At 42.7% G+C, this 17271-nt stretch overlaps 1 protein-coding gene across 1 annotated transcript in view; it reads right to left on the bottom strand.

Annotated features, from left to right (window-relative positions):
• HHAT (hedgehog acyltransferase) overlaps positions 1-17271 on the bottom strand; it is a gene marked incomplete at both ends in the record, with an annotated part of 141422 nt that overhangs the window by 93639 nt on the left and 30512 nt on the right. The window contains one exon of the mRNA XM_080614991.1: positions 14557-14592. Coding sequence (XP_080471117.1) covers positions 14557-14592 — 36 coding nt within the window. The remainder of the gene's footprint in view (positions 1-14556; positions 14593-17271) is intronic.

The following is a 17271-nucleotide window of genomic DNA, read 5'->3' as shown; positions in this document are numbered from 1 at the left end:
CATGTGGAAGCAGACACACTTGGAAACACGCTTTTGAGCACTATGCCTCTGATTTGCACACCTTGCCCTAAGAATTGTCCAAAAAGCAGTGAAGGTTAACGTTCTGTAATACAGATACTTGCCTCCTAGCACAAAACAGCTTTTAACTGGGTAACATTAAGTAAGATCATGTCTACTTTGAGCAATCCATGTATCACTGCACCACATGTGCAGGTTTTCTGGCACATGCCATAACTCTTCTTCACAAATCGTGCCCAGAAATTCAGCCACAGACCACTCAATCACAGCTTCTCCCTTGGTTATAGCTGTGCTAACTCGACACTGTTCTTTTCTGAGAATCAAAATAACCCCCACAGATACTCTTGATATTACATCTCCAGGAGAACGCAGGTAAGAGATTAGCCTGCAGGAGCAATTCCTACGTGGTGTAGTCAACATTTTATCCCTATTAAGGCTATTTTTCATACGGAAGGGAAGTACTGATTGCTTCTATACAATTTTTTTTGCTTGAAGTCAGGCTTAATTCTTATCTAACAACTCATATAGGCAACTGGAAATCTGTGTAAGACAATGCCCTGCAGTACCACAAACCAAAACCAAAGGCAAAGCCATGAATAAGAAATAGCATAACTGCTCATTATAACTTCTGCCCTTAACTTCAGTCATGCAAAGCTCTGATCAGACACTTCAAAGCATTAACAAATACTCTGTTCTGGAATCAGGAATTGGAGAAGACAGGGAAAACCTTGCAAAGAAGGATATTTGAATGAACTAGAACTGCTACCCATAACAGCTGGGGGGTGGGTCAATGACAAACTGAACATAACACAGCTTCAGTGTGTGCTTGAGCTCAGAAACCACCCATGTGCTGGGCTGCATCAAAAGAAGCAAGAGCAGCCCCCTCTGCTCTGCTGAGACTCCACTTGCAGCACTGTGTGCAGGCTGGTGTCCTCAGCATAAGAAGGACACAGACCTCTTGGAGCAAGTCGAGAGAAGGCCACAAGGATGATCAGGGGCTGCAGCACCTCCCATATGAAGACAGGCTGAGAACATTGGGGCTGTTCAGCCTGGAGAAGAGAAGCTGCGTGGAGACCTCAGAGCAGCTTCCAGTGTCTGAAGGGGGCTACAAGGATGTTGGAGAGGGACTCTTCATCAGGGACTGCAGCGATAGCACAAGGGGTGATGGGTTCAAACTGAAACAGGGCAAGTTCAGGTTAGATCTAAGGCAGAAGCTCTTCCCTGTGAGGGTGCTGAGGCGCTGGCACAGGGTACCCAGAGAAGCTGTGGCTGCCCCATCCCTGGCAGTGTTCAAGGCCGGGTTGGACACAGGGGCTTGGAGCAACCTGCTCTTGCGGAAGGTGTCCCTGCCTGTGGCAGGGGATGGAACTGGTTGAGCTTTAAGGTTCTTTCCAACCCAAACCAGTCTGCGATTTTATGATTCCGAAAGCAGAGACAAAAAGTGATGGAAATCCTGGCAACAGAAATTCTCCGAACCAGACTAATACAGTACTGGTTGTGCTGCATTCAAACACAGTAATGCTCCAAGACCACTGGAAGATCACTATTCTCCAACTCCAAGACAGAGAAGTCAAGGGATAATAAAAGCATTCAGGTAATTGATATCTCATTTTATCTAATCACTGAAACTTCATCCAAGAAAAAAGATTCGGTTTTATATTACTGAAATCAATTGTTCATTTGACAAAACCTGAAGACCACTGAGCCTTTCTGCTGAGCTGAAGTTAATTACTGTCATGCCACCATCCAGAGACTCAGCTTGAAATAACAGTCCAGAATTAAAACATGAATCTGAAGCATTGCCAAAGTTTTACATACTTAAATATTTCTTAAAATTGTCTCCAACTATTTAACATAGATATTTTATATTTGCAATTGTTGTTTTGTAAGGAATCAATGAGAAGGGAAATTATACCTAGTACCAGTCTTCTTTCTTCCAGTACTAAAGCCTAATGACTTCTAACCATAAAATGTTATTTCCCGATCCATGTTCTTTCAGTTCTCCAGATTCAGGGATGCTCAACTCCGTAGAACCTGCCTTTAGTTTGACAGTAGGCTACATGATCCAGAAAGCAAGCAACCTTCTCCCATTTACAAAGTGCTCAGTGACTACAAGTGCCAAGAGCCTGCAGCTCCTACTGGGATTGCTCAAAAAGAACAAAGTGCTGCAGGTAGCCCGCTCCTCAGAGGGCATTTCATCTACACCGAGGAAATTCCAGTCTAAACCCACAGAGCCAGCATATGCTACAGACCACCACATATGAAGATGCCGTTCCTGACTCTAAAAGTTCATGAACCACGGATTGCTGAAGACAGCTTCCCACCAAGGCTTGACTCAGCTGTTGACATGTCCTTGCTAGGTGCTCACTGATGACTGCTAGCAAAGAGAGCGCTGGGCCACACTGCTACTCTTATGCTTGTCGTTAGCTTGTGCTCTAAGCTACCAGGTTCCCCAAAGGAAGGTCTCCCAAAATCTAAGGAACTAAACAAGACTTCAGGTGACCTTCATTACTTCACAGTGGAGGTGCTATCTCCCATTTCAGAATCCCTCCCCCTCAAAAGGTACAATAATTTTGTCTAATGATGCTTTGATTGTAGTCAAGCTAGTTCTCCTTTGCTTGAAATAGCAATAAACCCCTCAAATGATTGCTTATCTGTTTTCCTCATCCAGCATTTCTCAAGGGAAAAAGCTACTGCAATTTGAAGATGCCACTCTTCAGAACTGCAGAAATATGTTTTATCCAATCATGGCTTGCTGCTAGCAAGTGACAACTGTTTGGTACCACTTCATCCTTGCAGTGCTACTCCAAATAAACAGTACGAATATGAACTCTTTATACTGAGCATACAAACACTGGCTTATTGGTTGTGACTAGATAACCCATAAAAATGTATTTTAAGTTGTTGGTTATTTTGTTGGCTCAGTTCAAATCACAGTGAGGAAAAGAAACCATAAATATCATTGAAAAACACTTCCACAGAGAGAGGGAGAGAAAGAAGATGAAGCAGGTTTCCATGGTTATTTGGTTAACCATCTCCAGTTTGCTGTTTATATAGTTTAACAACTACAAGACAGTATAAACAAGAAGAAATGAAATATTTATTAAGATCTACATTCCAGAAAGCTCCTACCAGATGTCACTTCTGTTTCATCAGCTGACTGTCCAATGAAGCTCTAAAAGACACACTGACATCTACTAGTTCCTGGTGCTCTCATGGACATTACATGGAACAAACCCTTCCTGACCATACACAGAGAGAGTCCTTAACTCATCGTTATTTACTAATATTTAATCTATAATTTATTTTCAGTAGAAGAAGATCCCTTGCCTTGAGACCAATACAAAAATTGCAGGTGTCTCACTTAGAAGGAAAAGCTCCTGCTTGGCTGTCAGCTAAAACTGACCACCACAGGCTGCTCTCAAGCTCCATCCATTTCGACAGCTGCAGTTTTAACCACTTCTAATGCAAAAGAAGTTCCTCTTGAGTCATCACCCTAAATGAAGGGTTAATGCTGTATAACAGCACTTCTCAGCAAAAAATGTCATCTAAATCAGGTCATTTTTATTTTGACCTCCTGTAGAAATAGGCTTCCTATTGTTCGGGGGAGGAATGACAAGGAACTCTGCAACCACTAGGACTGGGAAGGCTCCAGACTCGCAATCAAAAGCCTCAAAGTTCTGTATGGAGTCCCCAGTGCAGGAAAGTTTGGCAGTATTTGGCTATCAGCTTCCTTCAGCTAAAGGCAGCACTTCACCTTAGGTCCTGTATGTATAGTCATCACACAGCAATGAAACTGACTCCAATAGTGAAAGCAGTCCTGCAGTACTGAGTTCAGTGATATGTAGAATCACTGAATCATTTGGGTTGGAAAAGACCCTTAAGCTCACTGCGTCCAACTGTTAACCCAGCACTGCCAAGCCCACCACTAAAACATGTCCCTAAGCACCACATCTCCACATTGTCTAAATACCACCAGGGATGGTGATTCAAGTAGTACAGTCTATTTAAATAGCATATAGAGACTGAGACAGACACATTTTTCTAAGCAGCAATGTTTTTCCTGCTGTGTCCTAGCCAAGAAGCGCCCTGGAAACTGCTACTGCAGCTTGAACACTATCAGCCTGTCTACCATCCTACAGGCAAATTTCTGTATGTCATGCTGCTGTGCGTTTGCTCAAATTCCTATCGGTAAGCACAGTTGTTATCCTTTTAGACAACTGCGAGTCCTGCAGAGGTCAGCTCATCTCTCCTCTATGGCAGGATCAACTTCACTTAGGTTACTTTTCAACAAGATCTGCTCCTGAGTTGTTGCTACACAGTGAGGGCACCAAACGGCCTGCTCAGGCTCCCCTTTTCTAGGCAGCCAGGAAAAGGTATTTGATGTATTTTTATCTATATTACTTGTCTAGAGATATTTGAGTTTGGCACAACTCGAAGAAAAACACTACTGAAGTTTATATTGCAACGTTAGCTCCCTACCCACTGGTCAAACAGTTAAGGCCAGTATTTAAACCTACCCCACCTCACTAGCAAGCTGTAAATGTCTACTATTTAATATTTTCAGAGCAATAGTCTAATCCAGATTTGAAAAGCAATTCATTGAACCAAAATGCTAGATACATTTTGCAATAATCTCTAAATCTACCAGAACTGTCCCTGAAAAGCACTAGCACATGGGATGCCATTATCCTTATGGCTAAAGATAATGTTCATTATATAATATCAATATTCACAAAAAAAGAGCAGAGCAATACTTGTTCCTTATACATCCTGATTCTCTCCACATCACTCAAGGTGGAATTCTGCTTTCTTTACTGCTTTTTCAGTGTGGGATAAGTGCGTAACTCAGGCAAGCAAACTACCTTTTGCTGTTCACAGAGACCAGAGCAGCAGAGCCTGCCTGCGAAGTGGAGGTACCTTGCACATATCCAGCTACGCTGCTTGCAAGAAAATGCTAAATCTTCTCCAGGAGAAAGCAGGCAAGAACTGTATGACAGCTGATCAAAAGTATTATCCTGGGGCTGCCATGACCTTAGCTCATTCTGCAGCACTCCACGGTGTTACTGCAATTACATTTTTAGGTTATACTAGGAAACCTACAGCATGTTCCTTCACTCTCTTATTTGAGACAGCAAGATAAACAGAAGGCTTAAGATTTTGACCCTCATTCCTTCCAAAATGAGTTCTACCCAATTATTTACTGGTGACCTTTAGTATGGAAGCCTGCATGAGATTTTGATTCACATGGCCTAATTTCTTTAGGAGCTAGGGAAGGAGTGTTTCCCCTTAAACTGCACCTCATAAACAACATATATTTTACTGCAGCTGCTTAATAGAACACTTTTACTACAGTTTCCTATTTATGCTTGTAATCCGCCCAAGTAAATGCAATGAAGAGCACATACAGCCTGCAACAAATCACACTACTTCCTTTTTTTTAACCCAAATTTACATCTGTGATAGAACGATCCAATCGTTACTTCCTGTCCTGTTTTATCATCTGTTCTTGATGTTATGTAAAGAGCTTATAGCAAATATCAGTGTTGAGCTCTTATATAGCATTCTTAATCCATAGATCTCCATGCATTTTACGAGGGATGACCATTATCCTGCTTCATCCATGGAAAGAAAAAAAACAACAGAGAGATCTTCAGGGTGAAATTCGGATCTCAACAAATTCCCACAGACCACAGTGAAACCAGGACTGCACTTCAGGTCACAATACCACCAGTCAGCCAGAACAGCACCCACAGACAGATCCCAGAGCCTTCCAGAACACCAGTGGCCTGTGATTTCCACTCAGCAACTCCACACACCACTTAGGCATCGTTCCAGAGATAATGTGGCTCTCAATATGGTATCTTATTCAGCTTGACATCCACTAAAACGCCTCCCATCCCACATGGGCAGCACCTTTTAAGCATACTCTGCCTTCTCCCAGGTATCCTGCTTTACAACTCCAGACACACGAACATTGCCATCAGTTGCTGTAAATAACCTCAGCCAAGTCCTCTACTTGGGCTTTAATACTGACATCAATACAGCTGCAGACAGATACACAGATATCAAGGTCTAATGTCACCACTGAGGTGTCTCAAAGTATTTTTACCTCCACACTGGAGCCCTCAAATCCCCTGATCTGTGTGTAACCAGACAGGAGTTGTCAAGCCTCTTGCCTTCAGCTTTTCCTCCCCTCTTCTAGATTTGTTTCTCACACCCACTCTTTGTACCTTCCTTTAAGGTAGGTGTTTAAACTCACAGACTTCCTTAACTCTATCAACTCTCCTGGACTATTCAGATAACCTAGAGCCAATATTGGAGCTCGGAAGGACAAGGACTGAAGGCAGATAGCATACAGATGGCCACACATGTTACTGAGGCATCGATCTGACTGGAAATGCTGCATGCTACCACACAGCCATAAAATAAGCAGTAAAGCTATCTACTTCAGTAGCACATCTGATAATGTACTATCCGGACATCATGATTTGAGAAAACGTTAACTTATGACTTCAGATTAAAGTTAAGGTGTTATTGTTTTGACCTACTACATAGCAACTACCTCAAGAACGCTCTGGACCCAGGGAAAGTCAAGCAAGCTGACCCTGAGCACACAGATGAGCCGAAGAGCTGGGATTCTTCAGGAGAGGATTCAGAACACATCACACAATCAAGTAGCCAAGGAAGAGAAACGCATGCACACTTCCCTGCCCACAAGGACAATGGGAGTCATTGTGTCTTCCACTGTATTTCACTGTTAACCCAGATAGGTTATTCTGAACAGCTGCTCCTACAATCCCATATAGCGGATGAACCACCTACTGCCTGAACCAGCACTGTCAGGAAGACAATGCACAAAAGCAGAGGCAGTCACATAATAGACTGCATCTCCTGTGACACGTATTTCCTAATATGGTACTGGCTTTCAAGGAATATAATGGTAGCATTATGGACTCCCATGTCACTCCCTGACACCTTTGCGACACAGAGAAAGATGTTGTATGGAAAAACATAGCTGAAACACACAAAGCTTCATCCATTTCCAAGCTTAGCTAGGTACAAGTCAAGTGCAAAACAAAGACAAACCGCAGCATTGTGGATGCTGCCAGGCAGCTCTTGTGCATGTGCTTAGAGAGAACACACTAGAGCAGGCAGGAAAGGCAGGCTGGCAGGCTCCTAGCATGCTTCTTTTGAAGGGGAGGATGAAAGGTAACCTCAGAGCAGCAAGCAATTCAGATGACAACGGCTGAGTCTGAGGCATGTGCTGGCTAAGACGCGCTGCCCACAGCTGATTTGCCAGAAGCTAGAGTAGAAAAGAATGCTCTTCCCATCCTATTTTGTCCCCCATATTTTTCTCCAGGACTGCTCTCCATCTTATTTCCAATATACTATCACACAGAAAAAGCATGTGGCTTTCTGAAACACGTTTAAAACATAAAACATGAACTAACTTTGAGACTGAAGCTTATACCAACCACATCGTGCCATTTGGAAGTTGTAACCATGGCTCTCAGCATGCCGGGGTACAAATATGGATCACAACATGTGGAAGAAAATAAGACAACATTCAAACTGAAGAAGACAAGAGAATTAATTAAAGAGAAAAAAACTAAGGTAAGCAGAAACCTGTGAATTTATACTCTAGGTCATGTGAAACCTTTACACGTGGTGTAGTTAACACTAAAGTGGAAGTATTACGCAAAGAGTATTTTTAATATAAGTGATGTATCTTACATACCCAGTGGTGAGACTATGAAATACGGGTTGCTTCAGTTATAAAAGGTGTAAAGTCCCTCAGACTGAAATCACACTGAAACTCCAGCCACATTCTGGCCCTTAAAGTCAGTCAGGGACAAAAATGTTCCAGTGACATAATTCGCTGGACTTCACAAGGAATAAATTCAGGATCCTTCCAAGGTCAGGTGGTTCAAGACTGCAGGGCATGTACTACTTCTATTACACTGAAATACAACCTTTGATCCAGCTCCATTAAACTACTCAGTAAAATTATTTCAAAGCAGCCTGAACTGAATTTCAGAGCACCTCATGTTCCACAAACTTATTTCTTGTTCATAGATAGTGACTCCAATACGCTGCAACAAAAATAACAAACTGCTTTAATTCACAGTTGCAACATATAAACATGAGGAGCTCTGTACATTGTTAAGCCCAACTTCCCCGCTCCAACAGTTGAAGTTAAATGTCACATTTACATAACATTTACATAAAGATTCAGGTTTGTTTATACAAAAGCCAGCCTTGGTTTTGCAGCACACTTGATGCTCATGTAACAACATTATGTGCGTTGTTTTGTAACAACAGATTGTTTGCTCTCATTAAAAAAACAAGGTTTCATTCTGAGAAGGTGCTTGAGAGGCTGCAGTTGCTCCGAGGCAGTTCAGCACCATTCTTCATTACTGTCTGATCAAGTCTTGCTCTAAGCAAGACACCCCTTCAAACCTCACCCCACCAGCAAACACCTCAAAACCGCCAGTGGGTCTGACACAGCTCGCAGGACCTAACTGCAATACGGCTTAAGAGCAGCTCTACCTTCCAGCCTCTCCATGGAGAGGTCTTGACAGACTGCTGCTCTCTTCTGTATTTTAGAACTTCAAAATGATTTTTGCAGAAGCCCTAAGGCCCCATATTGAGAGTAAATTTGAAGAAGAAATAATTCCTAAGCTAAAACCACTGTCTCTTCAAAGGAATAAACACTTTAACCTTAAAACTACTCAATAATTGGACACAAAGCCATTGAATCACATCCAGTGACAACTACAATTGCTTTTATTAGCAACAAGAATACGTACTTGAGTTTTCAATGTGCTAACTTCATCACAAACTTTCAATGAAGTCTCTCCAAGGGCTGTCTCCAGCACACCACATCCACATCACTAGATGTACAAGACAGTAAGAAACACCTTTTGTTCTTCTTAGCTTCCTGGCTAAGGAAGTATTGTTACAGTGCGGCTTTTCTGTCCAAAAAGGAGGTTTATATAATATACCTTGGAAACAGCCTGCTTCCATTTTAGTCTGCTTTTGAAGTTTGTTTCATAGCTGAACACCCTTGACTGAAAATTCTGCTTCTGTTACTGCCATTGGCTTTATCTGCACTGTGTCAGAAGCTCATGCTGGTCCAAGGGAGTCAAGACTGGTCAATATTTGCTAGAGTCTCATGTCCTGCTACACCTCACTTGGTTTAAAGGCATAGGACTGGAAGCAGAAAAGACCCAGAGGCAAATTCACATTCAGTTGCACATATCCCACACACATCTGCACGTGGTGACCTAAGTACCAGCATCACTGAATCCTTCCTCAGGAAGGATCACAGAATCAACAGGGCTGGCAAAGCCCTTTAAGCTCATCCAGTCCGACCGTTCCCCAGCGCTGCCAAGGCCACCACTGACCCATGGCACTGAGGCCTCGTCTCCACGAGGTGTGAACACTTGCAGGGACGGTGACTGCAGCCCTGCCCTGGGCAGCCTGTGCCAATGCCTGAGCACCCTCTGGGGAAGGAATTGTTCCTCAGCTCCATCTAAACCTGCCCTGGTGCAGCTTGAGGCCAGTTCCTCTTGTCCTGTCACTTGTTAGCGCATCACTTGTGATGCAGTGTGTCACATCTCTAGCAGTCTTTTACCCTGTATGTTACTCTGATGATCACAGATAGAAATAACCTGCTTGCCTTCACCCATATACACTGCTGCTTAATTAATACAGCACCTTTGTGCCACCACTGATCCAAGTCATAAAAATGAGACCTAAATTGTTAGAGACATATAGCATGTTACACTAGAGTACTGCATATTCCGTGGCTGCCCCTAGCGTACACCTAAAAGTCAAACACATCTGTTCCAACCAGTCATCTGGGACTCGCAGGCAAAGCAATACAAAGATTTGGCAAAAGCAGTTAGGATTAACCTCATTTGGAATAGACCACATTTTTTACAAGGTGCCTGAAGGCAGGTGTGGGCAGGTACCACTGTGGCCATTTTATGGCAAAAGAGAAAAGTTACGTGGGGTAATGGTTTTAAACTAAAAGAAGGGAGATTCAGACTAGATAAGGAAGAAGAGTTTTTGCAATGAGGGTGGTGAGGCGCTGGCACAGGGTGCCCAGAGAAGCTGTGGCTGCCCCATTTCTGGCAGTGTTCAAGGCCAGGTTGGACAGGCCTTGGAGCAACCTGCTCTAGTGCGAGGTGTCCCTGCTCATGATAGGGGTTTGAACTAGATGAGCTTTTACAGGTCACTTCAAACCCAAAACATTCTCCCATTGTTGTGTATGCAGTAAGGATGACTGGGTGACCAGGACACTGAGTGAACCAGAAAGACAAACTTCTTGACAGAGCAGAGAAGAAAGGATGCATCCCTGTGGCACTTTACACTCAGTGATCTCAAAGGCAAAAGTGATTATCCAAATACTTCTATCAATCCTGTTCCAAGAAAAGTGGAATCTCTAATACTGTGCTCTCTAGCCCAACTCCAGTATATTACAACATGAATAGTATTTTATGGGCAACCACATTCAACACAGCAGCAAAGAGAGACCGTATAGGATTAGCACTGGTATTTGGCCCCCAAAAGAGTGCAGTGCTCTACGCTACATCCCATGTGGCACCCCAGCAGGGAATCTGTGTTTATCTGTTGGAGCCCAGAATCACCTCTGGTGATTACACCTAGCAATGGAGGAAGAATGAAATACAGAGTGAAAGGGACTGTTGCATCAGGTATTGACTTTCAAAGACCTGGGTGCACTACAGAGAACGGGCAATCTCAGAACTGAGTTTCAGGGGGGCTTTTCTGGTTGGTTGGTTTTGGGGTTTTTCTTCTTGTTATGACATTTTGGGGGATTGAGCGGCTTTGTTTTTAAAAACAAAACCGTGATAACTGCTTGTGGCTTTAAGCAGGGGCAGAGATGTCTTCAGCTCAGGGTGGCTTAAATACTGTTGAGCTTTTCAGTGAGTCAACATTTCTCATAGGGGTTACACTTAGATTGTGACTCCTCACCATCTCAGTAACAAGTTGTGATGCCTTTTGGGAGCAAATCTCTGCACTTTCAGAAAAGGTCTGACCTCACAGCAACTGATGCTCTCAGCTTCTTTCTGAACAGAGTAGAATACCAAGGAAAAAACCTGACTTTAAAAACCCCAGCTATCAGTTCATTAACATTATTCTGGTATTCTTTTGGGTAGCACAGAATTGTGAGGGGTTCCACAGAGAATGAAAACAGCCAGCTGATGAACAGAATTTTCCTTACCTTCTTCCATGGGTGTACCTTATTTAGAACAACAACCCCTCTTATGCCACGGGACCATACTGCCCTTACCTGGAGGTGTTTCTAGGTAAAAATAAATAGAGGTGGCCGCACACACTACATTTTGATGCTAGAGCTCAATTATGCCTTGCTTCATCTGAGAAAACTAGAGAAGGGGATGATTTTCCAGTTTCGTATTTGGAGAACCCTTGCACCAGGTAATAAGCTAAACTTAAATAACCTGCAGCTCTAAACAAGCCAAAGTAATTGCAAAGCATGTGGTGAGCTGCGAGCACTGTTAGCAGATGGACACTTCTGAGAGACTTTAGGGGTGCGTGGTCCTGCAGCTGTTTTCAAAGTCAGATCTGTACTGAGAGGAGCATAATTCACTCTTCTTCAAAGGCACAGCAGTGCTGACAGCATGGAGAGTTTTCAAAAGGATCATGCCTCCAGGAACTGTCACTCTTCTCCACTGCCCTCATCAGCACTGCCCTAAAGGAAGCACTCTTTGCCATTAGGACAGTAAATACTCTCATATGCCTGCGATTTCATTCTCAGCACTGGATGAAATGCCTGGATGAAATAGCTCCAGTGAGCAAACAGCACCAAGCAGTCTCTCTCTTGCTCTTTCCCCTTTAAACTGCTACCCTAAAGGCTATTTCATGCATTTTGAAATCTGAAAATCCACCCACTGCTCCACTCTGAGACCACTCAGATTTAGGAGAAACGTTTGTTCTCCCTGTAGTCACAACGAAGAAAAAAAATCACTGTTTCTATAGTACTTGTGTGATTTAAATAACACTGATTAATACATTTGCTGATCCTAAAAGTAGTATAAAATACTTTCTTTTCTATCATTGTGTGAAAACAATGGGCAAATGACCTTCCAAGTATGGCAGTACCTTTTCAACGGGCAATATCAAGCTCCAGTTTTCACCACAAAATTACCAATCTTTCCCCCATGGATTTCCAGAATCCCTACTTCAAACACTATGGTGTAGCTAACAAAGGCCCAGACCCTGCCATACTCTACTGCACTTTAATTTCACAAATAGTAGTTCCATTACGCCAGCACAATTTCAGCATGCAAGGAAAGTGATTAGGAGTCTAGTCCCACAGCCCAGTTCAGCCCAAGCCAGTAACCACCACTTCAGTATATCTACAACTTCCAATAATACATTTAAAAAGATGGGATTTTTATACCTGAGCTATCTTAAAAACCGTATCAGAAGCATAGTTCAAGACACAGCTAGATGGATAGACAGGAATGATTTAATATTTGTTTTCTGCTAAGAACACAGAAGCTGTGCAGCTGTCATTCTCCGTCACATTTGTGTTACGCTTCACTTGGGCAAGCCATTGACTGTGTGTGCCAGGCTACATGCAGCCCTAGTCCCTTCCAGCAGCACTTCAATAAGTAATTAGGCACAGACTGTCCTTTTAGCAGAGTTTTAACTGTGCTTTTAGTTTTGTTGGCTCTACACCGTATATCTGAAAGCATCAGACTGGGCTCCGCACCCACTGCAGGGTGCTGCCCTTGTATTTAAAACAATATAGGATCTCTTGAACAGTTTAGATCTCCATCTGTAGATTTTCAACGCTTCCTGCAACTCTGCTTTGTTAAATGTTTGGGGTTTTCTTACCCCCACACACACTGTTTGTATTTCACACATAGAAAACCAAGCTGTAAAGAAGTCAATTTATGACAGACACCATATGAACACAGGAGAAGATCTGCAGGTTCTCAGGAGCAGAGATTGTCTCAATTTGCAAAACCAAAGGCAGTAACTTTTGAAAGGTCACATGGCAGACCAACAGCAGAGATAACACCAACTCCTCTGTTTCTTAGTCCAAAAGTCATCTACTAAACAAGGAAAACAATGCTTTTTTTAGTTAAGGAAACCCAAGCAAAACTCAAACTGCTATAACAGAAGGGAACAGTATTTCCTCCTTCGCAGCACACTTACAGAGAACGTATCTGTTGGCTCCCCAAGTTGCTAACAGGGGTGACAGACTGAGAATGAAGTATTTAAAGCTAGGGTTAGAACACCACACAGCAGAGAAGCCACAGCTGGCTTGTCAAGAATCAACTCACACAGACTCAATGGCTATTTGTGGTCCAAGGACTGCACAAGCATACAACTCCAATACTGCATCTCCACAGAATGCAAACCAATGCAGCAACAAATCTTATTCCATTCTTTGTATGAAGCAAGTGAAAGCATGTTTTCTGGCAGAAGAGTTCTGAAACATTACAAAATGCTCCAGAGGAGTGACCAACCTGTTAGAGCTCTGGAGTCTGTGAATCAGTATCAGACCTTCTGCATTAAGGCCACAAGGACTCAATGAGTGTGAAAGCTTACAGAGTCTTTGTAAGTAACCTGAAATAATGAGTTCAGTAGCAAGGGCAAATTAAGGAAAACCTACCATCACCTGATGCTTACAGTGGGCCCCAAACAGCATGCTCTGGCTCACATACTGAGTTCATTCTTCCAAGGCAAAGAAAGCTCTTCACAGATGGATATTGCAACATTTTAGTGGGATGAAACAATCAAGAGAGTGAATTCTCTAGGGGCCTGAAGACAAACTTCACCTTTCACACTTCTTCGTAAAGATCAGTAGATAATGATAGATATATTATTAAAAATGAATGCAAACCCATTCTTAGTGAACAGCCATGACTTTGCTCACACAAAAGAACTCCAAACAGCAAACCCAGTTCCTCAGAGTAGCATTCAAATGCATTAACCTCCCTCTTCTTGTTGAAGCGTCCTGCTTTAATCACTGCATTCCTCTAAATGTCAGCAAACAAAACATGCAACAATTATTCCACCTTCCTTATTCATTTTCAGAACACAGTGTATCAAATCAATTAGGTTTTCTATGGAGGAAAATGCTATGCTCCATAGTGACATTCTTCCATACAATTCAAGTCCTTGGTAGAAAGTAAGAAGGTGCTTGAGATAGCAGTGGAAAACACTTGAATGGTTTTCTTCAGTACAAGAAAATACAAGATTTCCTCAGGAGCGAGTAGAACACTGGCACTGAAAATTCCTAAGTCAAGGTTCTCCTGGAGGACACCTGAAGAGGTTCCTTAGAGAGTGTCATTGGATAGACAGCCAAGCCAAAGAGTTAAAGTTTCTCAAACTAATACATACACGGATGACAAAAGAGGATCTTGCTCTAGAAAATATCAAGTAGCATTAGGTTCACATAGCCATCTGTAATCACAACAATAGAAATGCTTTCTGATATGGAATTCCAAGTCTAAAAAAGCATTGGCTTACCTGACCAGAAAGCGATGGAGCCCAACATCAAAGCTTCTGTAAGAAAAGAGTCACCATATTTTAATTACTAAAAAAATTATTAATACTGTACATACAGAGTATTTCAAACCAATCAACAATGCTAAAGATCATTATAAAATTACTAGAATTGATAGAACAGAAGCAGAAGTGAAATATACAATTTCCTTTCTGTAATGCCAAGGATGCTGGACTCTCAATCAGGGACTGCAGCGATAAGACAAGGGGTGATGGGTTCAAACTGAAACAGGGCAAGCTCAGGTTAGATCTAAGGCAGAAGCTCTTCCCTGTGAGGGTGCTGAGGCGCTGGCACAGGGTGCCCAGAGAAGCTGTGGCTGCCCCATCCCTGGCAGTGTTCAAGGCCAGGTTGGACACAGGGGCTTGGAGCAACCTGCTCTAGTGGAAGGCGTCCCTGCCTGTGGCAGGCGGTTGGAACTGGATGATCTTAAGGTCCTTTCCAAACACTCTATGATTTCTGTCACATGGAGGTAGATTCTCTCTACAAAATTACTGTGGAATCCTTTCTTTGCCCATTTCTGCTCTGAACTGCACTAAATTTGGGATTGCTGTGAATTCTTTCCATGATACAGAACAACCAAGGAACCCCATTATTTCCCTTTCAGATACACAGAATATACTTGGGCCTTGCAAATGTGTTCTGCTCAGATCTGGTGAGGAAAATCACTTTGGGAGTTTTTGACAGCAAGTACAAGGTAGATCACACTAAATTACAAGAAGCATGCCTGAAAACCTCAGCACTAACAACGTACATGGGCAGATAGCATCAGTGTTTCTTTCCCTTTCCTACTCCCTCCATCGCTCAGCCAGCTCAGGAGACTCAAGGTCATGAACAATGTACCAGCAAATCCGTGACATCAGAGGAAGGTAGGTGCTGATTTGAGACATGTACCTAAGAACTGAAGTATGTGCTGGTTTTATGGGACTATTGATATCATCCCAGATTAACTGTGCGCATAACGGCATAGCTGGTGAATGCAAATGGCTCATTTCCAGTGCTGGACCTGCTCTGAAATGGCCTTACATTCTGCACACAGAAAACATTTTGGCATATACTAAGCTCTTGAGTATCCTGAGGCAAAAGAAAAACCTAATTGGTCATTTGAGTACAAAGAGGTTTTATTTTAACAGCAATGCTTGCAATGTGCTGCCTGCTACCTGAAGCAACAAGAGAAGTCAGCAGATAGTTAATGGCATCCTGGTAACGGCTGACAGGCAATGAACTATAGAAATGATAGGAGCTAAGAGGGAGGGAAAGTCCTCTGGTTCACCAGGGTGGAGAGGAGAGGAGCAACCGGCTTGCTTAAAAGCTGCCTTGCAACAGCAAAAAATATTAATTAAACCTGTATATTCATATTTCTTTCCTAAAATCATTTCCCATTTTACATTATTGTTATATTACTATGTAATTATAGTGCATGAAGTGCATCCAGTTATCTTTCTATATTCCCCCTTCTTCACTAAAATATTCAAACTGACCAGGGCAAGTTCAGGTTAGATCTAAGGTGGAAGTTCTTCCCCGTGAGGGTGCTGAGGCGCTGGCACAGGGTGCCCAGAGAAGCTGTGGCTGCCCCATCCCTGGCAGTATTCAAGGCCAGGTTGGACACAGGGGCTTGGAGCAACCTGCTCTAGTGGAAGGTGTCCCTGCCCACGGCAGGAGGTTGGAACTGGATGAGCTTTAAGCTCCCTTCCAACCCAAACCAGTCTGGGATTCAATGATTCTGTGTTGTACATACAGTCTTCTGTACCAGAGCTGCCCACAGTCTGCATTTACAGCTCTGAACATCTTTGCTCCCTAGGATCAAGCACTTCAGAATGTTTGTTCTGGGATGGGAGGGAAGAAGAAACTTCAGTTTCAGGGAACAGCTGCATGATGAACAGACACCTTACACATCTTCAGCCAAGCTCACCTTTCCAAGTTATCCCATCTATCCTCTATGGCAATGACCCAATCTGCTATTGTCTCTGAAGGGACACAACAGCTGAACTTCTTGTGGACAAGAATGCAGAGTATTAAAATTTCACCACTTTTGACACTGAATCAAAAGCTAAAGGACTTGGCTTACATCAAGCATGGAAACTGGTCCTGCTAACTTGAGGTGATCAGAGCTGAAGGAGGTTGGGGTGGACAAAGCTGAGGCAGAGTGGGTTCAGAGAGGGAGGGAAAACAACACAGTTTGCTGTGGACACAGATGCCATCTCTCATTTTTCACTCTTTCCAAAACATAATGCACTTGCTATTAAAAACAGATTTATAAGTCTATTGCATATAGGCTTTAGGTATTAAAATATTTCCACAAAATATTCAATCAGTATTAAAAATGATTATGCATAGAATAAATTATTAGAATAAATATAAAGCAGGAAAAAAAATCAGAGCCTCACTAGGTATAAATTAGCATAAACAGACAGGCTCCATCATTCCTCAGTTTGCATAGATACATTTCAACTGATCCTAAATTCTCGACCGTGTAAGAGGTCAGTTAAAGATGTAACTACACTATGACCCGCAAAATCAGGAGAACGTATAGTAGCATCAGAGTGTGCACTTAGATCTTAAAGACACCTCAGGACATTATCATTGATCAGTTCCAAAAGCAAGAACAAGGCTGAACAATTTCAAACTGTAAATGGGAGGCACAGCTGCATTACTTAAGGCTACTGATACTGGGTATATAC

This window comes from Psittacula echo (assembly GCF_963264785.1).
Source record: "Psittacula echo genome assembly, chromosome: 4".
Lineage (NCBI taxonomy): Eukaryota > Metazoa > Chordata > Aves > Psittaciformes > Psittacidae > Psittacula > Psittacula echo.
The sequence above is the reverse complement of the archived record's forward strand: the minus strand, read 5'-3'. Positions and strand labels throughout refer to the sequence as shown.